Below are 25751 nucleotides of genomic sequence, written 5' to 3'. Positions count from 1 at the left end.
GGACTGGCAGCGGCTTCTGGGCTGGGCAGATCCCCATGTACTAACGAGAAGTGAATGAAAGGAAAAGGAGAAGAAAAGAAAAAAAAGGGTGGGCAGGGTGGGGTATGAAAATGAGAACAGCAGGTATTGGAGAAGGGGGCATATATAGAATGAGGCGTGGTCCCGCTCCTGAAATTCAGATGATATCTCCACTTAAGCCCACAAAAAAAAAATCATCCAAAGCAAAACATGCTGAATATGGCATCATTTCAGTACAGGTACAGCATCTTAGAGATGGTATAGTGTATACATATATATATATATATATATACATTTTTTTTTTTTTTTTTTGTGGGCTTAAGTGGAGATATCATCTGAATTTCAGGAGCGGGACCACGCCTCATTCTACATATAGATATATATATATATAGATATATATATATACATATATACATATATATGTATATATGTGTGTATATATATTATAGTTAACGGGTCTTTGTTTAAATATGTTGTTTTTTTAAAGGTTTTTCATTTACTGTTTGAGTTAGCAAGAATTTAAATAAAATGCAAATGCAATCCCACCATTCTCCCCACTTCTATAATAAAAAAAAGCATCGTTATAAAATGACTCTTCTGTATCTAAGAGGTTTCCATTTCAGCTTTGTGCTCCTGCAGTTTTGGTACTGTACAAATATTCTAGGTGAAAAAGTAAAAAAGAAGGGGGACTGATCCCAACCCAGCAGAGGGCAGAAAGCTTCAGGTGAGGAAAACGTCTTCAAAGGGCGTCTTAACTCGCAGCCTTTGATGCAAATCCAGGCGACCAAGCCTGTGAACAAAGACGCACAGACCTCCTTCTCTGGTCTCCTTCTTCTATTGGTGACTTTTTACGCCTCAGTGCAATGTTTCCTTCACATTAGCTCACTCCTCCATCACAACATTTACTGACTCAGATGTGCTGCTGTGGACCTTCACCATGCACATTCACATTAACTTGATTTGGCGGATTTTGTCTGTTGTCCCTTAGTTGGTATACTCAATCTACTCGATCCTTTCATATTTAAAGAAAGAATAGGGATACTCTGACAATAGACAGAAATAAAAGATGAGAAATCCCGCTCTCTTGCTAGACACAGCTCAGCATCGCTTGAAGTTGGGTATACACCATGTTACCGACTAAAAAACAACCAATGTGAAAGCAACCAAAGCCTGGAACAAAATTTAATTTAAGATTAATGTGACTCCTGACCAATAGGATTGTAAAATGGTGCACAGCTCAATTTGACAAAACAATCTTAAGTGGAATAAATGAAAAAAAAAAAATGAAAATCAAATGATTGCAACAAAGAAGAAAATCGAGTTAAGTCTTGTTTTTATGAGTTATCTATATCGCCACCAATACCTAATCTAGTTTACTGAGCCAGGATTTGACGGATATTAAGTCTAAATATCGAGTTGGTGTCTTCCCAGAAATAACACCAATTTGTCTTGGCTTTGAATAAGTAGTATTGTTGTACAGCCTACGTGCGTCAAAGAGTATATATTACCCGAGTTTCTTGGCTCCGTGTGGCACAGCAAGGCATGCAATTAACTTACGAGTCTGATAAAATCTCACAGTGTGTAGGTGCCTAAAGAATGGGATCTGGGGAGTTAGGGTCTGCCCAAAGATGACAAGCCCCAATAGAAAATCTTGTATTTCAGGAGCGCATATTCCACCATAAACTAAAAATCCTGCTCCAGCATTGAGCAGCATGTATCAAACAGAGCGAGCCAAGCCCACACACTTGTTTTACTGTAATTACACAAGGCATTTTACAGGCTTCACACTAATCAAATGTCTTTGCATATACACAAATGGAAAACAAAAGTATGGCTCTGCTGGAGTGCAGTGCTGTAAGCCGCAGACTGTATGGTGCTGGAACTCGTATCCAGACTTTTAATTAAGCAACTTCAGAAGAGCCAGCCATCCATCCATAACCCTGGAGCCAGTACACACACTGGAATACTGAGATGAGTGTGGTAGACGAAAACCTCCAGTCTTGAATGCCCCTACAGCCAATAACAACAGTGAGGAGTCACAAAGACATGCATTTTGCTTTGTTTGGTTTTATTAGATAAAATAATGCTGAGGTGATGTCTCAGAGCTGATAAACTTCACGTTTAGGTTTCCAACAATAAGGAAGAGCTTTTTATTAAGAGCTCTGACAGTAGCAACACCAGCATATTTAGCATCTACAACTTGCAGTTATTACATAAGGAACGTCTAATTGAAGCCGAGAGAAAACTGGAGAGTGATGGCACATCTTTTTATTTCCTTTCGCTGCTCTGACACAACTTCCCCTCTCTGTTCTCTCATCCGTCTGTCTCCCTCAGCGTGCGGCACTCTGGGGCTTGTTAGCAACAGTGTCAGTGATTAAAGACTGCAGGTAATTAGATACACATGACACCATTCTGACTGACTGGCTAAATGAAGAGCTGCAGCATCTACAGGCAGATTCTGCTCCGGTGCTTCCCCACTTTTGCTTTCTAACTGGTAATTTTGATAAATGGCACGCAAAACATTTAAGATTCTGCTGTTAAAATTAAACCTCATTCTCATCGGGGATGTAGCTGTAATTACAGAACTGTTTCTAGCACCTAAACTACCCAGAGAAGTGTAAAAAACAAAAAATAGTCCCCTCGTTATCAGCTTACTAATCCTTATTAATCCTACACTATACCATTAATTAAAAAAATACTATTTGTAAAGAGATTTAATACATTTCTGTAAGAATAGGTTTTGGATTAAATTTAGGATTTTATAGTCTTTGATAAATCTACAGGACTCCTTCTAATGTTGCTACAACTTAATGAGCAACACTGCTACTGTGTGGAGGTTTGACTCATCTTTCTCTGCATATAGCCGGGGTTACGACTCAAGCACGGTGGGGTTTCAGAGTGGTGGAGAAGCTTTCTCGCTAACCGAACACAAACTGAGGACCAGTTGGTCAATATGAAGTCCGTCTGCTGAAATGCCTACGCCCGGCCTGTCTAACTCAGCTGGGGGCTGGGTGAATGATTGGCCGGTTGGCTGTCGGCCAATGAAACAAGCCACCAATAAACACACAACTCTGTCAAAGTTAAAAATAATGATGACATTTCAATTTAAACAGTTTGACATTTTGAGAAATACGTTTATATTCTGGTGGTAAATTAGATGAGCAGATCAATACCACTCTCATTATCCTCCTTGTCTGCAATGCATTAAATGCAGAGAAAGATGGCCTGAGAATATTTGACCGACTTACTCGTGTGCAAACACTCCAGCCAGATCACACTGAATTTCCCGCAGTTACCGGTGGTTTTTATTCAGAAAGTGGACAAAGAGACTACATGTCAAAATACCCGAAGATGTCAAGCCTGAAAAAGGTTCGACAGTTAGCAGAGATGCGCTCCCTCTGTCCTCTTTTCAGGACCCGTGTACTTGCAGTAAATCAGCCAGCTCCTGCTGAATAACCCATGAACTAAATGCTTCGTACAGAGCCATAATACTTTTTGTCTGCACCGCCTCATCGCTCACTCCTGCCTCTCCCTCATGCCTGCCACCTGTCAGTTTGTCTGACTGATTTATGTCTTGCTTTTCCTCTTTTCATTATACCCCCAGCAATACTTCACCCGAACCCCTGTCCTCATCTTCCCTCCACTCGTATTTAAATTCCTCCTCCTTTGAAACCTTCTCAGACTGTTGCAATGTTTTCTTTCATTTCTTGTTTCAAACTTTTCTTCCTTCCCACTATTTTGGTCTGTTTGATCATTACTTATTATTAATTTCCCTCCAGTCTCGCCCACATTTTCCTCTCTGTGAGCCTGTAAAGTCTTGGCAGCTGTGCCACAAATCTGTGAGAGACTAGAGCTACCCTGATCAGACAGAAAATTATAGATATAAATACCTCACAGAAATGAAGAAAAAGCACTTCAAATGTTAATTTCTTTGAATTACTATTCACTCAGCCTGAATGTAAGATTATCAAACGAACTGTTGCACTGAAACTTTGAGCAAACATGTTTTTTTCTAATATTTCACTACATTTTGATTTAAAAAACACATATTTGTCAAGTCTGCCAGAAATCGATGCCAACTTTAAAACTTCAGTGTTATTTGTAGACCTAGTTTTGTTTAAAGTATATAGTAAGACAGATAATATATTTAATTTTCAAATAACATTTTGTTGTGATTGCTATAGTTGTTAAAACCACTAAACTGGCAATATGTTAACAGAAAGAAAACCACCCAGTTTGAATGTTGCTTGTCATTCCCATACATATCGCACTCTTCCACTTTCTACAGCTGTAGTAGTAGTAAAGCACACTCTCTTTAGTTTTAAGATTTTGTGTAGAACATAATAAAAATAATCTGATTTTTAGCTTCCACAGGAAAGCTATCATTTGAGAACTGACGTTCCAGCAAATTTATCCCAAGGCCACACAAAGCTCAGAAAATTGTAAAAAATAAAAAATAAAGATAAATAAAAAAGAGCTACAGCTCTACAGGCCCATTAGCATGTAAAATGTTAAGGTTCATGACTGTAGAAGACTTAACAAGTTAGGCTTGTTTGGAAGGATTGCCAGGCGAAAGTCTCTTCTTCCAAAAAGGAAATGGCAACACGGTCTAGGTTTGCAAAGCAGCATTCGAATAAACCAAAATACTTCTTAAACAATGTCCTAGGACATACAAGAGTGGAGATTTTGGGCCAAAAAGTACAGTCCCATGTTTGGCAAAAACCAAATACAGTATATCAGCACAAACACCTCATACTGTCAAGCAGATCGGTGATGATTTGGGCTTGTTTTGCTGCCACGGGACCTGGACACCTTGCAGTCATTGAGTTGACTATGAACTCTTTTGTATACCAAAGTATTCTATAGTGAAATGTGAAGTCATTTGTCCAAGCGCTAAAGCTTGGCCCAAATTATGTCTCGAAAATTATCCCAAGGACACCACAGAGATCAAGCTGTTACAATAGCCCAGGAAAGGTCCAGACCTCAACCTGAGTGAAATGCTGTGGTGGGATCTTAAGAAAGCAGTGCAATGTAAAAGACTTCAGGTTATTGCTGCAACATGTCGTTCTAGAATCTACATGGTGTCATTTTACGATAGAACACAGGTTATTTATTACATGGAGAAGTGCATTAGAAGTCTCCAGAACTAGATGTCATGGTACATGTAGCTTTTTAACCAGCTAAAAATCATTAAACGGTATCTCTAAACCTAAACCAAAATGACTTTCAAACCCAAGTCCAACCAAAGAACCTGTAAAAATGTAAAACTGAAAACATTTCTCATGCTTAAGAGCCAAGATTACTCAAGAACAAAAAGGTATCAAGAACAATATGGAAAGGAGTTTATAGCTCAAATTTGAAGTCGAGCAAGCCATTGCCCACAAGCTTTCAATAGGGTTTCGGTCAGGGCTTTGAGAAGACCATTACAGAAGCTCAATGTTAGGTTGCTTTATCCATCCCCAAAACCATTTTTATCGTGCATTTTGGATCATTTTCCTGTTGGAACACCCAACTGTCTCCTAGCAGTTGATCTGAGATAAAGTTGGAAAATTCGGAGGTGATCCACTTTATTCATCATTCCATCCACTTTGTGAAATGTACCAGTTACCCTGCAACAAGAAAGCTCCAAAGCACCACATTAACAGTGTTGTTAGGTCTGAAAATCTCACCTTTATTCCTTCTAACATACCTCGTGTCATTGTGTCCGGATAGCTCAATCTTTAGCTTATGTGTCCATAAAGCTTTTCTCCACATTTTCAGGAACAGGGGCTTTCTTCTTTGTCGACATCCTTCCGGTCTATGACCACATAAAACTCACTTCACTCTATGCAGTGATGCTGGTGTTCCAGCAGTTTCTAGTTTGCGGCTATCTTGAGGCTTGGTGGTTTCTGGGCTATTCCTGAACATCCTAATTAATTTCCTCAGGTGAAACTTTGCTAAGGTCTGGAAGAAGACCCAAAGTGGTTACACATTCAAAGAATTTGCTCCTGGAATCTCCTTGTGTAAATGCTACAATTCTCCTTAGATCTTCACTGAGTTCCTCAGACTTCCCCATGGGTCTAAATTTTGATCCATCCAATGAGTGCTGTCAAAAAAACATTTTTTGCAACGATAGAAAGTTTGCAAAGAGGAAAGACCAGTTTTAACCAATTATGATGACTAATGAGAAGTTGATAGGCCTTAAGCTTGCAAAGTAAAAAGACACAATAGGACCTTCAGCACCACTTATTGAAATAACTTTGTGTAGATTAGAGAAAATCCTATGGGAGACTTAATTAGAAAATTAATTAATCAGGGATCAATATGGGACCTGTTCTGCAAGGATCAGCAATTCATATCAATAAAAAAGTAATCTTAATATTTATAATTGCAGTAGATTGTCCAAGTGTCCCTAATGAAGTGCTTTATGAAGTAGCAGTGAAATGAATAATACAACCCATCATCTCTTATCACATACAAACACTGAGGTGTTCATGAAATGGTGATCATGCATTTTGTTTGACATGATTCCCGTTAAAACTGAATGCATTTAAAATAGTGTGTTTTTAATTCATAAGAGAAGAAAATGTCTCATTAGCTGGCAGATGGCCTGCTGATTTACCAAATCACTAACAAGCAATTTCAGCTTTAACGAAGGTTGAAGTGTCAGTGTCAGGTTCCCCAAATGAGCTTGATTTCTATTCAGCTAGAATGACAGAAAAACTAGTGAAGAGACAGAAAATTTAGAACAGATCCACAGGTGGTCTGACAGGAGGAGGTGATGTACAAAGCTAGGGAAAACTAGGTTCTCCAAGCAAAATACCAACAAAATGAAGAAGTCACTTTAATTAATGCAACTATGTTTGGCCACACTGAGCAGCTGCACCCTTCTATTTGCTTTAAGCTGTAATGTTGTAATTCTGTCTAGCCTTGACAGCACAGATAAACAAGCCTCCCTAAACTCCTTCTGCTTTCTGTCTTTATGTCAAACACTGTGATAATTAGCAGATGGCTGATGAGTCACGAGGCGAGAAAAAAAAAAAAAACCCTAAAACCGCTAAATGCTGAGAGCACATACACAAAACTCCTCCATGTTTCACTAGTTTATGTATCCAAGCGTCAAAGTGTCATGAAAGAGGTTTTTTCCTTAATTAAATCAGGTGACGTGTCCATGGTTTGTCTACACAGGTGCTGTCATTTACAATGTCTGATTAAACTCCTCCTGAGCGGTTGAAGAGCTTGAAGAAGGACAAAGAAAAATGAGTGTACATGCTGTTCTGCACACATTCCTGACACTTTTAGAGTCTTTTAAGGTTTTTGTGTAATTCACAATCAAACACCCAACAATAGAAAATAAACCTAAATGACAACTAGGTCTGTGCCATATCATATTCTCCAATATAATACTGGTATACATTTTTAGGTGATATATACATATGTCATTATGCAATATCACTGCTAATAGCAACACTGTGCATTTAAGTTTCCAGTACACTTAACAACGATTCAAGCCCAGCAACGTCTGACAGCAAGAGGTGTCAGCCTCCACTGATGATTTAGTACCTAAAAAGAGAGCTACTTCAACAACCTCTAACAAAGCACAGCAGTTTTTACCAATGGGCAAGAAAATCGTTCCTGGTAAAAATGGAACAAAAATGTTTTCATCACTTGAGGCAAAAAGACTACCAAGTACAGCCAGGCTTCAAAAGTACGAGCAGCCCAAATGTAAACAAATGATTCCACCAAGTGCTAGCATTTGCTAGCTGCATTTAATACCAATTGCTATTTGCACTCCATATTTTAAGAAGAGCAAAGAAAAGATGGAAATCACGATATGGTTGCATGGTGGCAAAAGAGGGATTTAAAGGGCTGGTTAAAAAATTCTGACCCAATGTCCAGCTGGTAGAAGGTAAGGTATGAGGTAGAAAATATTTTTTCTGTGGGCAATTTAGAATCACCAGTTAACCTGTCCATATCATACATGCCAACCCTCCTGATTTTTCCAGGAGAATCCCGAATTTCAGTGCTCCTCTTGAAAATCTCCCAGAGCCACCATTCTCCCAAATTTCTCCCGTTTTCCCACCAACCATATTGAAAAACCATATCCCAGGCAGTTTCCAACAATGGCGGCAGCTACTTAGTTTTAATATTACTCTTATTACTCTTTCTGGGTCGCAAAATAAACTTTTAACATATTTTCAGGCAAGAATGTAGCCGTGTGAACTTCAAATATTTGAGCCGACGAGAACAGCAAACTCCCTGCACATCGTTTTCAAACCCCCGCGGTCTTTCGCTACTCAAGTTAAACATGATATATAAGTCACTTAGATAACGTAAAAGTGTTATTGTTTGGTGTTTTTCAGTGTTTTATTTGTTCGTGAGTAAATCGATTCGGCTGAGATTAAAGTTATTAGATTAGATTCGATTAAATTTCTTTATTAAACCCTCGGGAGGGTTCCTCCAAAGTTTTCACACAGCTGAATAAACGTCAAACAGAAAACTGATTAAACAGAAGTATGAGATGGTTGAGAATTTACTTAGACCACGAAGGCTGGGTCCTCAAGAGGATGCAGCCTGTGAATTTGGGCACCCCCGCCGTTTCCGGCCGGACAATAATAACGTTGACATTTAACTTATTTTATCCGATAAATAAACACTGTAAGATTCAAGTTTTTTGTATATATATGTCTATATGTATAACCCCCCGCCCCCACAGCCCTTTTGAATGTCTCCCTAATTCTGAGGTCTCAAGGTTGGCGAGTATGGACTCCATACTAAGTGCATGTCTTTGGACTGTGGGAAGAATGAGTATTCGGAGATCCTACATGCATGCAGACAAAGGGAGAACATGTAAATTCCACAGAGAAAGGCCCTGGCCAGATGGTGGATTCAAACCCAGTACCTTCTTGATGTGAGGCTAACAGTGCTAACCACCATGCTGCCTCCTACTACCAATGCAGAATGTATACAGCAGGGATCACAGTGATGTCTGGGAGTTTTTATGCCATTTAGTGTTTAGTTAGCAAGTGTTTGCAGTGCCTGATGTGCAAATTACCGTTGACCACAGCAATCTGCTAGGAACCGAAGCAATCACAAGGAGGTTTTGTTCAGGTCGCACCCTCCTCTGCCAGCTAGCCAGAGAATACACATTGTTCCCAAGCGACCAGGGACTGCCGGGTGGTCATGAATCGGTCTCTGTGTGACTGAAGCTTATAAACTCATTTGATGAGCTGGTTAAGCAAAAAATTTGGAATCAGTAAACTAAACCAAGACCTTAAGTTCTGAAAATGATAAAACACTCTTGAAGCGTTTTATTAAATATTAAATGACATGTTCTGAATGGTTCCAGCTTCACAGTGGATGGACTGATTGTGTCTTACCACTGGTTCACTGTGTGTTCATTAATTCACCAGAAAAAAACAACAACAGGTTCAAACAATTGAGTTTCGTATAAACTAGATTTTAAATGAGGGTCTCTCAGAAACAAAAGTCAGAAGATGAAGGCCTAGTTCTAGTTAATATTCAACTTCAATGGTGCAGAGACCAAAGTACAGAAACGTCATCAATCTCTGTTTTAACTGTATGATAACTATGATATTTAGGGTAAGGACCAGATTTAAGAAAAATAGAGTTGACTGTGTAATCTAACTGCTTTGTTTCTGTAACACAGTTCCAGGATTTCATCAAACCTACAGTTAATCAAACAAGAAGGTAAAAGGTAAATCATGGAGGTTAAAAAATATGTTTGAATACATGTTTTGTTTTTTTTTAAATAAATTTCAAGTTTAATTAACTTGTGTATTAAATTAGTTGATTTTTTTTTTTTTTTGCCATGTGCTACAAATCAAAATGTCATTAAGTGAGCAAATACAGACAACACCTGATTAAAACAGCGTCCCAGGTTATTATTTCATAACATTTCTATTTCACTCAACAAAGTCTAAACTGCAGCAGTCTGATGGCATATTAAAGGTGCTGCTGCAAGTGCAAAAAAGTGAACTAAGAGCTGTCAAATGATGTAACTATTTCAGAGCCTTATTGGCTGCTGAAACACTCCACCGACTGCATAACAATGCCTGCGTGTCAGCCCTGATAATGCCACACACACACTTACTCACACACACACACACACACAAATAAACAGCACTTCTAAACGGGCTTACGCATACTGATGCACACATGCTCATATTATACATTAACAAAAACAAAAGTTGCTCACCAGTGCTTGTATTTACCGTAGATTTGGATGCATAAAACACATACACACACATGCACACACACACACTACCCAGCTTGTAGCAGCTTCTGCAGCTTGGGGGCAGAGATACCAGCTGTGAACTCTGCACTATGAATTTAAAGACAGAATTCACCAAATTGAAGCTCAATTACTGCCATGTTGCGAGATATATGATTCATATTCCCTCGGTCCTCTCCTTATTCACTTTTCTCTGCTCCTCTCCTTTTTTACTCTGGCCCCCACCTCTCCTTATGTCAATCTCTCTGTCCCTGCACCCTCTTTTTTAATCCAACAGTTTCCTCCTTTCCCCATTAGCATCTCCCTTCTCTCACACTTGTTAAAACAGTTCCCTGTTCTTCTCCCAGGAGAGAGGAGGAAGGCTAAAAATAGCTCTTCCTGAGCTTACTGGGGGGGGTTTTTGTCTCTAACCTGTATTCCATACATCAGATAACATTTATCCTGAACAACAACCACCCAACATCTTTGCTCCTGACTCTTCTCTGGCACTGCAGCAACTTCCCAAACACTCCCTTCTGCCTCTTTACAGACATTTGCAGATGTGTGTGTGTTTGGAGCTGCAACAGAGTTGCTGAAACATCAAAAAGTTGCCACAGACTGTTTGTGATGGAAAAATAGCTGCTAAATGGCTAAAATGATTTCTGTGCTCAGGATAAAATCAGTGTGAACTGAAAATGTAAATATGCCTTAAATGCCGCTCTGAATCAGAGCAGTTGGTAATTAAGCAGTGCGAGCATTTAAAATGTTGACAGCTGATGCCACAGGCAAAACTGTTTCTGACACCAGAAACCGTGGCAGTTAACACCAATCTATACATAAATAAACGGATACGCTAGGGTGAAGACAAATGAATAATCGGCTCAGATGACAGAGAAACCCCCCCCCCCACCCCCCACCCCCCCACACACACACACACACACACATACTGGAAGAGCAAATGGCCATCTGGCTGCTATTAAAAGCTAAACTTTTTATGCTGTTTCCTCATTAGTTCAATTCTTTTTGCCAACAACACAGCGATAGGATAAAACGGGCATGGAAGAAGGGGATGAGATACATAAAACAGAAAAAGAACAGATCAAAATGAAGAGGAAAAAAGCAGTGCATGTGATGCCACAGGGCATAAACAAACTGCTCACTGGCAAAGCTACACAGTAAAATAAACTTCCCCTCAGAAAGCGCTTTAATATCCCAAAATGCTAAAAATATTGCTGCAGCTCAGACAGCAGATAGACAGGGTTTGCCACTTTCCTGGTGTACAAAAGGCTTCAGACCGAGAAAATCTCAAGGCGCTATTGTGTGAGCAGGACAAAATAATTCAGGAACAGGTTGTTCCCACTATCAGTTCAATCCATTTTTGTTCAACCTGGGAACAAAACTGCTGATGCAAACTATTTGAAAATAAGATAGAGTGGACAACAGCATTTTTGTGGTCATACAATGGATATTTCATTGTTTCTTGGCTTTCATTGCAAGAACAACAATGAGTATATATAGAATCCTGAATTGAAATCTGTGGGGATAATCTAATAAAATGTAACTTCCGATGCGGAAAAAAACGCTTTTTAAATATTATTTGGGGGAAAGTCAGCAAATGTTTTAAGCTGTTTTCATCAGAACTCAGTGGTGCTTATTTAGTTCATACTTCAAAATCCCTTCTTAAATAAGATGACTGCCAAATGGTAAGAGAAGGACTTTGTTATGCAAGTCAAAGGAATCAAGAATGCAGGGAAGTCTACAACTATTGCTTGCTATATGTAAGACAATGAGTCAGGTTATGTTAATGAATGATTCCACTTACCATCTTTGTCAGCTCTTCTGAAAATCTGTGAACAGAAAGCAAAACAATGACGTTAGTAAGAGTAATTGTGTCTGCAGTAATTTGCATGAGGTATAAACAGGAACACTGGACCATTCCAAGCGATTTGCGAGTCAATGTAACAAAGCAATCCAAAAACAATTTCTAAACTATGGTATTCAGTAGAAGCATTACACACAAAAGAGAACGGGGCCCAGTACTGAACCCTGAGGAACGCACTGGAATTTTCCTGAAAATTACTGAAATTTCTTTAAATGAATATCATGGTCAAGGTCATTGTGAATTAAAAAAACTAATTTCTGGTCAATAAATCATACAACAATGATGATGAAGTTCCATACATATTTATATAAAAAATTTTATGAAAAAAGGAAAGAAATCACTATTTTCATTGTAACAGAATTTTGAACAAAAACTGTTTTCTGGCCAGTCTTCAATGCCGTAATCTACGTGCAAAAGATAAGACTGGGACTATGATTTCCATTTGTTCAGCTAGTGAACAGATAACATTACACGAGTCTGGAAAAAATGAATGAAAACTTAAACTCTGCTGAATTGTGGAAACATACGACCAAATGCGGTTATTCTAATGTGAGTAAGAGAATGACTAATTCTCTCTCTGCAGCAGAAGAGAATCCAGATGGTGAATAACTGGTAATAGAAATAATCAGTCTACCATTCAGTGTTTTGACTTTTACTTCCAACACAGCCATTATAAGAGAGCTCTGCAGTCCATACACTGAATCCACACAAAGGCTGAGTCTGGCACACAAACACACTTTGAAATAAAATGTGTCTAAAACCAGATAAGGTGCAGTGGTGTACGATAACAGTTTGTTAAGAGCCGCAGAAGTGAAAAGTTTATTAGTGCGTAAGAAGATGAAAACGTGGAGACACACAAAACGAAGTCACTGATCTGTAGCTGATTGATGATTACTTGCTGTGTGTTTGTGCATCACAGTGAGCTAATTTATAGCTTGAGTGAAAGCTCCTTTCCCTATGTCAGGATTGGTACTCTCATCAGAGTTTCAGAGTGCGATATGAAGTGATCCTACTGAGGAGTGCCAGAATTCAGCACAGCGACGAATTGAAAAACACAGAGAGATGCGGTGAGGGAGACGCAAACAATGAAATAAGGCAGGCAAGACAGAAAAGAAGAAGACAGAGATGCACAGAGGTACAGTGTATTATTAATTCCGACTGTGACAAACACAACCAATTTTTTTAGGCACGTTTTGTTAGAAACTAAAACATACAAAAGGAAGGGAAACTGATTCTGTAGGAGGAAAGTGCTTTTACTGGGAGAATAGGGACTAATTTTCAAAGGTATCCACAGTGGCTGAGGGAGACAAGAAACGATAGATGTTAAAAGGACCTGTTATGTTCATTTCCAGCTTCATATCTTTATTCTTGACTCTGCAGTAGTAGTAACTGCATGCACGATTGTTTTTTTTAATCCTCTTTTTAAAAATTTAATTCTAGCCCAAAGCTCCCATGTTCACCCACTAACTAAAAAAAATGAATAGCTTTCTTTTGAATGGCTGCCCCTTACAAATAAAAGATTGGTGGCGACTGTGCTCACAGCAAGATTTATGTCCCTCACATGAACAAATCAGGGATGGAAGCTCTCACTGATATCATATGGACCCGGGAGTAGAAGAAACTGAGTTTTCAGGGAGATCTGAAGCCTGGCTTTTGGATTACAGTGATTAGTTGCCCATAATCTGACCTCATGATTTGAAATTTTGGCCATGTTTAATCTTAATTTACACCACAGATTATGTGGATGGCATTTGAATGTGTGAAGTAGACATATTTATTTTAACCACATTTGAGAACAGAACTGCAGAAATATTTATAAATGGTCTTCTGCAATAACCTTTGCAACTGCCAGGGAAGTTCTAGACTTACTTCATACTTTCCTCAATAACGCTTTGTGTAAATGTCAAAAGAAAAATTTCACTGTTTAAATCGGAATGTATTAAAATGGATGAGCAACCATCTTGATTTCTTCATGGTCTGGCTATTTTTGAAGCAAAAAATGACAGCCGTTCTGTTTCCTGGAGCCATAATGTGAGGATTTTAGGCTTTTCCTTATCATATTTAGCATATTTGCTTACATTAGTTAGAAATATACAAATGCTAATCAATCCATTAAATGATTTGTAGACATAACAGAACAAATAATGAATTTACAGTTAGTTGCAGCCTTAATTTTAAAGTAATCTAAATAGTGTGGTCAATAATCATGAATGCAATTTGAAAACTTGAGGAAAGGTCGCACTTTTTAGTGCACAAACTGATATATAGATTCTTGCACTTATGAGCAGGAGGCATGTTAAACTCTAAATAAGTGGTGCATTCACACAGCAACTGCAGCCATCTCAACAGGCCAAAGAGAAAATCATTAACTGCTGAGACGAGTGGCGTTCCAAATGACAAGCTGCTCTGCATTGTTCTGCTTTCCGGCTGCACCCTGGGGTGCACTCAACTCAACAGAAAAGAGCCAACTCTGGAGCTACTGGAAACAAACAAGCTTGGAGAGGAGGCAAAGTGTTGCGATGAAGAGGAGGTGTGTGCGTGCGCGTGTGTGTGTTTTTGTAAAGAGTCGTAACAGAAACAGAGTGAGAAGAAAACGAGCGACAGCAGAGGAGAGAAGATCCGGCAAAATAGAAAAAGAAGACAGAGGCAGAGGAGAGTGTTGCATCCATCTCTAACCTTATTAAGAATGTATGTTTCTGGGCAGGGGGGAGGGCAAGGATATGGAGGAAATTAGGTGAGGAGAGAAGGGAAGGAAAAGGAAGAGACAAAGGATGAAAGGAATTTAATGAATAGCGAGAAAGGTACAGTGGGGTTAAGATGCAGGCGAAGACTTGAACAGTAAAGGAAAAACTAGAAAGCGAAAATTTCAGAAGAAATTTTATGTGTGCCTATGCCGCTGCTAATCACTGTAGTTTGCCATTCATACGGCTACAGAGAGCAAAACTCAGAAGAGCAGCCATTCTCCACCATGAACTATGGTAAAAACAAACACCGCTCACGCTTCACAGATGACAGCTTACAGTTTTGTGTAAAGATGAAGTTACTTCATTACAGCGCCGATTTGCAGGCGCTGTGCACACAGGTTCATGAGCAGAAGTCCCATTGTACCACGGCAGACCCGACAATGTTTGCATGAACATGCTTTGAAGCATTACGTTATGGACCACTTTTCACACATGGTTGGTGTACCCACACAGGCAGCTGTAGCTTTTCAACTCATAGCCCAACACACACCCAAAGAACAGCCAAGAGAGCACAGACTTTACACCCGTGGGTCCACCTCCCCTGCAGCGGCACTGCAGACCACGCCCGACACACACATCAAACACATAAAATAAATATTTATGCACTTTCGCATTCATTTTGTTTTTGTTATTTTTACACAATGTTCTGAATGATGAACAATGGTCTACAGCCAATCTTGTGTATTATTATACAAACTTTGGTTGTAAGATTCAGATAAGTGTTTAATAAAAGCTAAATATTTTATATGAGAGTAAGAAAGAAAAGTATATCTTTATGTCCACCTTTCTCTGTTAATGCCCTACCTGGCCCCCTGGCAAAAGCTTTGCTAGATCCGCCCCTGCACAGTTACCAGCTGTCAGCTACACAACAAAAGGAGCTTGCTGTTTACAGGAGTGCAGAATTATTAGGCAAATGAGTATTTTGTCCACATCATCCTCTTCATGCATGTTGTCTTACTCCAAGCTGTATAGGCTCGAAAGCCTACTACCAATTAAGCATATTAGGTGATGTGCATCTCTGTAATGAGAAGGGGTGTGGTCTAATGACATCAACACCCTATATCAGGTGTGCATAATTATTAGGCAACTTCCTTTCCTTTGGCAAAATGGGTCAAAAGAAGGACTTGACAGGCTCAGAAAAGTCAAAAATAGTGAGATATCTTGCAGAGGGATGCAGCAGTCTTAAAATTGCAAAGCTTCTGAAGCGTGATCATCGAACAATCAAGCGTTTCATTCAAAATAGTCAACAGGGTCGCAAGAAGCGTGTGGAAAAACCAAGGCGCAAAATAACTGCCCATGAACTGAGAAAGGTCAAGCGTGCAGCTGCCAAGATGCCACTTGCCACCAGTTTGGCCATATTTCAGAGCTGCAACATCACTGGAGTGCCCAAAAGCACAAGGTGTGCAATACTCAGAGACATGGCCAAGGTAAGAAAGGCTGAAAGACGACCACCACTGAACAAGACACACAAGCTGAAACGTCAAGACTGGGCCAAGAAATATCTCAAGACTGATTTTTCTAAGGTTTTATGGACTGATGAAATGAGAGTGAGTCTTGATGGGCCAGATGGATGGGCCTGTGGCTGGATTGGTAAAGGGCAGAGAGCTCCAGTCCCACTCAGATGCCAGCAAGGTGGAGGTGGAGTACTGGTTTGGGCTGGTATCATCAAAGATGAGCTTGTGGGGCCTTTTCGGGTTGAGGATGGAGTCAAGCTCAACTCACAGTGCTACTGCCAGTTTCTGGAAGACACCTTCTTCAAGCAGTGGTACAGGAAGAAGTCTGCATCCTTCAAGAAAAACATGATTTTCATGCAGGACAATGCTCCATCACACGCGTCCAAGTACTCCACAGCGTGGCTGGCAAGAAAGGGTATAAAAGAAGGAAAAACTAATGACATGGCCTCCTTGTTCACCTGATCTGAACCCATTGAGAACCTGTGGTCCATCATCAAATGTGAGATTTACAAGAAGGGAAAACAATACACCTCTCTGAACAGTGTCTGGGAGGCTGTGGTTGCTGCTGCACGCAATGTTGATGGTGAACAGATCAAAACACTGACAGAATCCATGGATGGCAGGCTTTTGAGTGTCCTTGCAAAGAAAGGTGGCTATATTGGTCGCTGATTTGCTTTGGTTTTGTTTTTGAATGTCAGAAATGTATATTTGTGAATGTGGAGATGTTATATTGGTTTCACTGGTAAAATAAATAATTGAAATGGGTATATATTTGTTTTTGTTAAGTTGCCTAATAATTATGCACAGTAATAGTCACCTGCACACACAGATATCCCCTAAAATAGCTAAAACTAAAACTACTTCCAAAACTTTCAGCTTTGATATTAATGAGTTTTTGGGTTCATTTAGAACATGGTTGTTGTCCAATAATAAAATTATTCCTCAAAAATACAACTTGCCTAATAATTCTGCACTCCCTGTATTTGTCTGTCAAAAATAGTTCATAACTTCCTTCAACTTATTCATGTCACCTAAAGAGTAAACCTGTTTCTCCATCACCAGTTCAGCTCTGATGATTCAGTAAGGACATCTGCCGTTTTACAGCTGTAGCTCCAGCAAACATCAGCTGATACCAGAAATTAAAAGCAAATGAATTCTAACAACAGCTGATCAAGCTTAAACGTGCTGCTGTTGTTTTGCGCGATAAACAAACAAGAGAGAAACGCCGATCATTGATCAGTTTCATGACTGAAGTTTCAACAGGCGAGAGAATGACAGGGGAGGCTGTCATAAAGTTCAACATGCGCACACAGCTGTATAGAAACTCCGTCGTGCTAGCTAGAACGCAGTACGAGTTATTGTGAAGTGATTGAAAAAGTCAGCACAACGAAAATAAACTACACCTAAACTCGGTTTATATCTGACCGAAATAGAGTGCAGTTCATAACTTCTTACCTGAAATTCAGTTCACCTCACGCTCCTGCCTTCGCTTTCCCTGATCCATGATTGACCACCGCGTTAGCAATCGCCTGCCCGGCCTCGTATGTCTCGTTGGGGGCATGTCCTTTCTGTCACACACGGTGGATAGCTGCCCTCTGTTGTAGCTCCACCACCAAACAACTCAGTTATTTTTTCCACATCGACCAGCATCATCGGCCCATATAAACGAAAAATAAGTCCAGCTAAGACACAGACCCTTGCCGAGCGATCGGGCGATTAAACAAATTTTAGCCACCTCACTATCAGCCAAGCCTGGGTGGTTTTCACGAAGGGTCGCTAGCCGCAGCTTAGCTAGCTAAGCTAGCGGCGCTAAGCTAGCGGCGCTAAGCTAGCTAGCCAGCCGGCTATCAGCAACACGTAAGAGAACTGTTGCTAAATAAACTACACCTAAACTCGGTTTATATCTGACCGAAATAGAGTGCAGGTCATAACTTCTTACCTCAAATTCAGTTCACCTCACGCTCCTGCCTTCGCTTTCCCTGATCCACGATTGACCTCCGCGTTAGCAAACACGATCGCCTGCCTCGTATGTCTCATTCGCGGCATATCCTTTCTGTCATACACCGGTGGATAGCTGCCCACTGTTGTAGCTCCGCGTTATAGCACCACCAAACAACTCAGTTATTTTTTCCACATCCAGCTGTAACTCTGATTCCATGCGAGCATTTGCGAGAGACCGGGGAGGTGAAACGACAGAGAGAGTCCCCTCGCTATCCATTTGCAGCCAAGTGCGGCAGCTAGCTAGGTAGCCGGCTAGCTGTCAGGCAGGACCGACGTAGTCAGAGCACTGTCGCTAAATATGGGATGTCTTGATAAAACAAGCAGATATTTGAAGTTTACACACCTACATTCTCGCCTGAAAATATCTTAAAAGCTTATTTTGTGACCTAGAAACAAGAATAAAAGACATATAAAACGAAGTGGTGGCCGCCATTGTTCACTCTGTAGAGGCGCATATGAATTGTGGGATATTGAGTTTTCCACCAAGCATTACCGTAACTTTTGAATGATTTGCGCAACCTTAAAAATTCCAATGGCTCCTGAAAGCAGCGACGCTGTGCACACCGTTGAAATTGTCATCATTACGGTATCCAAATAAGGGTAGACAGGCTGTACCACTCCCGGCATACCACTAGAGAGAGCCAACACACCACAAATGAAGTTTGAAATTTGTTTCAATGGGACCAAAAGATGGCGCCAACACACCACAAATGAAGTCTGTTTATTTGGCGCCAAAAGATGAATTGGCCTAAATTTGCACTAAAATCTAAATATTTCAAAAACTATAAAAGTCATAAACACCAAAAGTCACACCATACTAGTCCAGCTTCAGCCGCACAAAATGATGTAACATATGTAACCCTATTGTCAAAAGTGTTTGGCAGAGGAGCGCGGGAAAATTTTCACTAAAATATTAATATTAAAAAACTATAAAATTCATAAACACCAAAAGTCATAGCACACCATTCCAGATCCGGCCGCACAAAATGAGGTAACATATATGAAGCTTGTCTCAAAACTGCGGGCGAGATACGCTGCAAAATTTCAGGCGGAAAAAGGAAAATAATAACTAAAGCGAAAATTTCAGAAGAAATTTTATGTGTGCCTATGCGCTGCTAATCACTGTAGTTTGCCATTCATACGGCTACAGAGAGCAAAACTCAGAAGAGCAGCCATTCTCCACCATGAACTATGGTAAAACAAACACCGCTCACGCTTCACAGATGACAGCTTACAGTTTTGTGTAAAGATGAAGTTACTTTGTACAGCGCCGATTTGCAGGCGCTGTGCACACAGGTTCATGAGCAGAAGTCCCATTGTACCACGGCAGACCCGACAATGTTTGCATGAACACACTTTGAAGCATTACATTATAGACCACTTTTCACACATGCATTCACTTTTTGTTTTTGTTATTTTTACACAGTGTTCTGAATTATGAACAATGGTCTACAGCAGGGGTGGGCAATTCCAGGCCCGAGGGCGGTGTCCTGCAGGTTTTAGATCTCACCTTGGGTCAACACACCTGAATCACATGATTAGTTCGTTATCAGGCCTTTGGAGAACAGGACATGTTGAGGAGCTAATTTAGCCATTTAAATCAGCTGTGTTGGTTCAAGGACACATCTAAAACCTGCAGGGACACCGCCCTCGGGCCTGGAATTGCCCACCCTGGTCTACAGCCAATCCTGTGTATTATTATACAAACTTTGGTTGTGAGATTCAGATAACTATTTAATAAAAGCTAAATATTTTATATGAGAGTAAGAAAGAAAAGTATATCTTTGTGTCCACCTTTCTCTGTTAATGCCCCCCTAAAAAGCTTTGCTAGATCCGCCCCTGCACAGTTACCAGCTGTCAGCTACACAAAAAAGGAGCTTGGTCTTTGTCTCTCAGAAACAACTCATAACTTCCCTTCAACTCATTCATGTCACCTAAAGTGTAAACCTGTTTCTCCATCACCAGTTCAGCTCTGATGATTCAGTAAGGACATCTCCTGATTTCATCTTCATGCTCCAGCAAACATCAGCTGATACTAGAAATTAAAATCAAAAGAATTCTAACAACAGCTGATCAAGCTTAAACGTGCTGCTGTTGTTTAGCGCGATAAATAAGAGCGAACAGCCGATCATTGATCAGTTTCATGATTGACGTTTCAACACGCGAGAGAATGACAGGGAGGCTTCGTAACGACAGAATAAATCATAATGTTTTCTCTGAATGTGGGACGATTCCGTTTGTACAGCACGGCAACTCTATGAACTAACCCTAATGAATAAAATAAAGTCCAACGTCAGTAACTTAGTGCGCACACAGCTGTATATAAACTCCCGTGGCATTACGATTGTAAAGGTCAACGAAAATAAATTACACCTAAACTCGGTTTATATCTGACCCAAATAGAGAGCGACCGGTGCTGACACGAGTTTCACCCGCCTCAATATAAGCCAAGCCTGGGTGCTTTTTCACGAAGGGTTGCTAGCGGCGCGAGCTAACTATGCTAGCGGCGCTAGCTAGCTAGCCGACTATCAGCAACACATAAGAGAACTGCTGCTAAATAAACTACACCTAAACTCGGTTTATATCTGACCCAAATAGAGCGACCGGGTGCTGACACGAGTTTCACCCGCCTCAATATAAGCCAAGCCTGGGTGCTTTTTCACCAAGGGTTGCTAGCGGCGCTAGCTAACTATGCTAGCGGCGCTAGCTAGCTAACCGACTATCAGCAACACATAAGAGAACTGCTGCTAAATAAACTACACCTAAACTCGGTTTATATCTGACCCAAATAGAGTGCAGGTCATAACTTCTTACCTGAAATTCAGTTCACCTCACGCTCCTGCCTTCGCTTTCCCTGATCCACGATTGACCTCCGCGTTAGCAAACACGGTCGATCGGCGGTAGCCTCACCGCCTTTTATGTCTCGTTCGCGGCATGTCCTTTCTGTCACACACGGTGGATAGCTGCCCTCTGTTGTAGCTCCACCACCAAACAACTCAGTTATTTTTCCACATCGACATCAGCTGATACTAGAAATTAGAAGCAAATGAATTCTAACAACAGCTGATCAAGCTTAAACGTGCAGCTGTTGTTTGGGCGATAAACAAACAAGAGCGAAAAGCCGATCATTGATCAGTTTCATGATTGAAGTTGCAACAGGCAGAGAATGACAGGGAGGCTTCGTAACGACAGAATAAATCGTAATATTTTCTGTGAATGTGGCACGATTCCGTTTGTACGGCAACTCTACGAACTAACCATTATGAATAAAATAAAGTCCAACGTCAGTAACTTAGCACGCACACAGCTGTATATAAACTCCGTCGTGCTAGCTAGCGAGAGAGAGAGTCCCTCGCTATCCATTTGCAGCCAAGTCGGCAGCTAGCTAGGTAGCCGGCTAGCTGTCAGGCAGGACCGACGTCGTCAGAGCACTGTCGCTAAATATGGGATGTCTTGATAAAACAAGCAGATATTTGAAGTTTACACACCTACATTCTCGCCTGAAAATATCTTAAAAGCTTATTTTGTGACCTAGAAACACGAATAAAAGACATATAAAACGCGAAGTGGTGGCCGCCATTGTTCACTCTGTAGAGGCGTGCTATGAATTGTGGGATATTGAGTTTTCCACCAAGCATTACCGTAACTTTTGAATGATTTGCGCAACCTTAAAAATTCCAATGGCTCCTGAAAGCAGCGACGCTGTGCGCACCGTTGAAATTGTCATCATTACGGTAATCCAAATAAGGGTAGACAGGCTGTACCACTCCCGGCATACCACTAGAGAGAGCCAACACACCACAAATGAAGTCTGTTTATTTGGCGCCAAAAGATGAATTGGCCCAAATTTGCACTAAAATCTAAATATTTCAAAAACTATAAAAGTTATAAACACCAAAAGTCAGACCATACTAGTCCAGCTTCAGCCGCACAAAATGATGTAACATATGTAACCCTATTGTCAAAGCTGTTTGGCAGAGGAGCGCGGGAAAATTTTCACTAAAATATTAATATTTAAAAAACTATAAAATTCATAAACACCAAAAGTCATAGCACACCATTCCAGATCCAGCCGCACAAAATGAGGTAACATATATGAAGCTTGTCTCAAAACTGCGGGTCGAGATACACTGCAAAATTTCAGGCGGAAAAAGGAAAATAATAATAATAATAATAAGAATAATAAATCCGAGGAATAGTAATATGTGTGCCTCTTGGCATAGGCACACATAATAATAAGAATAATAAATCCGAGGAATAGTAATATGTGTGCCTCTTGGCATAGGCACACATAACAAGCAGGCTGAGGATCTAATGAGGGAAGCGCTGCCCGCGGGCACATGCGCACGTGCAGAGCAATCACTCAAACCTCTTTGGTCTCGACTTGTTCACCACAATAATAACGCTGGAGTCAATAATATTGGAAAATGAAGAAACGATTAACATTTCAAAGTTGAAGACGTTGCAGAGGGCTCAAGAGAAAATACCAGAATGAGTTCACAGCTGGTATCAGGAAGTCAGCCACTCTGAGAGAGTATGGCAGATTTCTAACAGGGAGTGAGAGGGTGAAAAAACACCACAAAAAATGAAGCAATCCAGGACCTTTAATCAGAAAATGAAAATATGAACACATACATGCATATACAATGACAACGAAGCTCTCCTCAAATATAGATATGAGTGCGGCACAGTTTTTTTGTTTGCTTGTTCACTTACAAACACTTTTACTGTAACATCTGTCTTAGCGGACAGTTGCTTGGCTCAACGACGCAGCAAACTAGGCTACACCCCTTACAACATCCTTTACACACAAACACAGACAGAATGAGTTTACTAGGGTACTAGGATACATTGGTGCAGTGGTTTTGATCATAATTAGTTTTCCATGGACCCCCTTCTTTACCACCCTATCAGATTATTTAGGTCTGGGTCAGATTTTGCAGAAGCTGAACTACTTTCTCTTTTGTTTTTTTACCCTAATAAAGCAGCATCAGCAGATCTCCTGGGGAAACATTTAGAGCGGCCAAGATGAAAAGTAACCCAATAGTATTGATGAGTTGACCCAAATCAGCACTGCGCTAAGTGCCACTTTTAATGCAGGAAGGCTGCTCCGTTATCAGCTGTCTGATAACAGAAAGACATTACATCGGGAGTGAGAATACTAAGCAGTGGCTGTAAGGAATGGATCAATAACAATATGGTAGTAAGACCTTCTCATGAATAATTAAATAGCAGTCATAAAATTGGTGTGAGCGTAGCTACTGCACGTTGGACTGACAGTAAAGCCAGGAGTAAAAGTAAAGCTGCCTCTCGACTATAAATGCGTGACTTTTATTGGTGATGAAGAAGTGAACAAAGACGCATAAGAGAATATTGCTTAATAAGATGCAATAAAAGTACAGTGAATCTTTTGGATGGGTCATTCAGAAAAGATATGGAAACTGAGCTCAGCGCGTTGAGGCTGCTCCCGGGCTTCCACATTCATCACCAAAGTGTCAAATCTTCCGCCTACTCTACCAAGCCACGAGTATCTGCGCGTAAGTGCGCACTGCACCGGTCCGTACGCGCTGTTCACTGGATGTCTTCATCCCGAGCACCCACCCGCCCTGCACCTGCCAACCCGGTGCATTTCTATACTCACATCCAAAATAACGGAGATGCCTCTCCGCGGTTCCGGAGCGAAGAACTGCTCCTGAGCCACGGCCACCTCCTCCTTACTGGAGGCGTACTCCCGGCTGGAGATGTTCTTGTTGTCGCTCATTTTGGTGACGATCCAGCGGACGAGCCCGTCGATTCCACCGGGCTGGGCGCCGCTGTTTCCGGACTGCGCTGCCGTTGCGGACTCGCTGTCCTGACCGGCTACGGGTTTCGGCTGCTCGCGGCTTTCTTGGGCTCGAAGTTTGGCTTGTTCTTTGTTCAGCAGTTTGTGGACTCCGTCCCTACAGTAGCGCGCTGCCTGCTCACACATCCTTTTGCTGCGGAGCGCTCATGCTGCGCTCTATGGGGGAGAGAGAACCCCCACCCCCACCCCAGCTCCCCTCTTACATCACAGCACCCACCCCAAATCACACCCACCCACCGTACAGAGCCCTGTCTACCCATACGTGCTTGTAGGCAGATATTTAACAGCTTTGGAGATTTAAGTGAGTTTATTGCACTTTTTATTTTAGTGTTGTTATCAACGCTTTCATATTTCTAAGTGCTAAAATGTCTCGCCTTCAGTGCTAGTACTTTTCTTACTACAGTGTAAAAACACATGACTATTTTTTCATGGTGTTGTAAAATAGCAAAGTTGCAGATCACTTTGAACTATCTGAATCTGACTGAGACCGTGGCACAGTTTATTCCTTCCACAGTGACAACAGGAGGTGTGGGCCAGCAGTCATGTGTGGCAATGGGTGGATCAGAGGATTTTCCACATGGAGTAAAAAGGAGTCATTAGAGGATCAGTGTTATGTGAGAGCTCTAACCTTTGGTAATGAGCGACTCCCCCAGCTTTGCCCTTTCCGCTGTACTGTTGTCTTCCCCGTAATGTACCATGTGTTTAACAGCACGCAGAGCATTCTGGATGAATTCAGTCACGATGCAAAGTTAACAAACAGGTTATCGCGATTACCACAAGGAAGTAAAGTCAGGCGTGTTATACATCTTGCCCCATCGCTGGAACATAAGAAAGGGTCAATCACTTGACACGATTGCCCCCATGTGGTAAAACATGTGCAGTGACGTGCCTGGGCAAGTCTTATATGCAGGATGTATTCAGTTAATTATTAAATATTTACCAACAGATTCGTGACAGCCACTTATTTAAATCACACAAATACACAACACATTCTGGCTTGAACATTTTGGCAATTAAATGGCTAACAGGCTACAGAAAAATAACAAAACATGCAACTGAAACATACGAACATCCAGCAATGAAGGCCTAATTTCTTAAGTGCATTCATGTTTACATCTATAGTCAATCTCTCTGTGTCTGCACATGTCTCTAAGATAACTGAAGACCCTTCAGATAATAGACGCGTGAGTAGGGCCTCCTGTGGCCTTCGGAGTGCCGACTGGAGATGATCTAGCTGCCTAACCATGGTCCTGGAGAGCCGTCTGAAGGAACCTCAAATGACACCAGGATTTTTGGGGTCTCTTTGGATTGAATGTTGCCCCCTCCATTGACAGTAAAATGGGAGTTGTCAACCTAGACATGAGCAGGGTTCAAGTTACGTCAAATCTGAATAAGAGACATGTTTAAATGAAACATAAATTGAATAGAAACATTTTATAGATGCTGAAGATGTGAAAGCTGCGTTTAATACAAGCAGGAGTACAATTTGTCTAAACATAAGCCAGGTTGCACCACTCTGCACACTGCAATCTGTTCCAGGCTAAATTTAAATCATCTTGCTCCGTGTTGGCTGGCAATGAACCCAGTGCAAATATTT

At 40.9% G+C, this 25751-nt stretch overlaps 1 protein-coding gene across 2 annotated transcripts in view; it reads right to left on the bottom strand.

Moving 5' to 3' along the window:
• necab2 (N-terminal EF-hand calcium binding protein 2) overlaps window positions 1-25751 on the bottom strand; it is a 157171-nt gene that overhangs the window by 115394 nt on the left and 16026 nt on the right. For both annotated transcript variants that reach the window (XM_039614492.1, XM_031734289.2), the window contains 2 exons: window positions 23954-25507; window positions 12054-12078 (listed from right to left, as the gene is read on the bottom strand). In XM_039614492.1, the coding sequence (XP_039470426.1) occupies window positions 12054-12078; window positions 23954-24280 (352 nt within the window). In that variant the 5' untranslated portion in view covers window positions 24281-25507. The remainder of the gene's footprint in view (window positions 1-12053; window positions 12079-23953; window positions 25508-25751) is intronic.

Source organism: Oreochromis aureus, linkage group 7 (assembly GCF_013358895.1).
Source record: "Oreochromis aureus strain Israel breed Guangdong linkage group 7, ZZ_aureus, whole genome shotgun sequence".
In the NCBI taxonomy this organism is placed as follows: domain Eukaryota; kingdom Metazoa; phylum Chordata; class Actinopteri; order Cichliformes; family Cichlidae; genus Oreochromis; species Oreochromis aureus.
The sequence above is the reverse complement of the archived record's forward strand: the minus strand, read 5'-3'. Positions and strand labels throughout refer to the sequence as shown.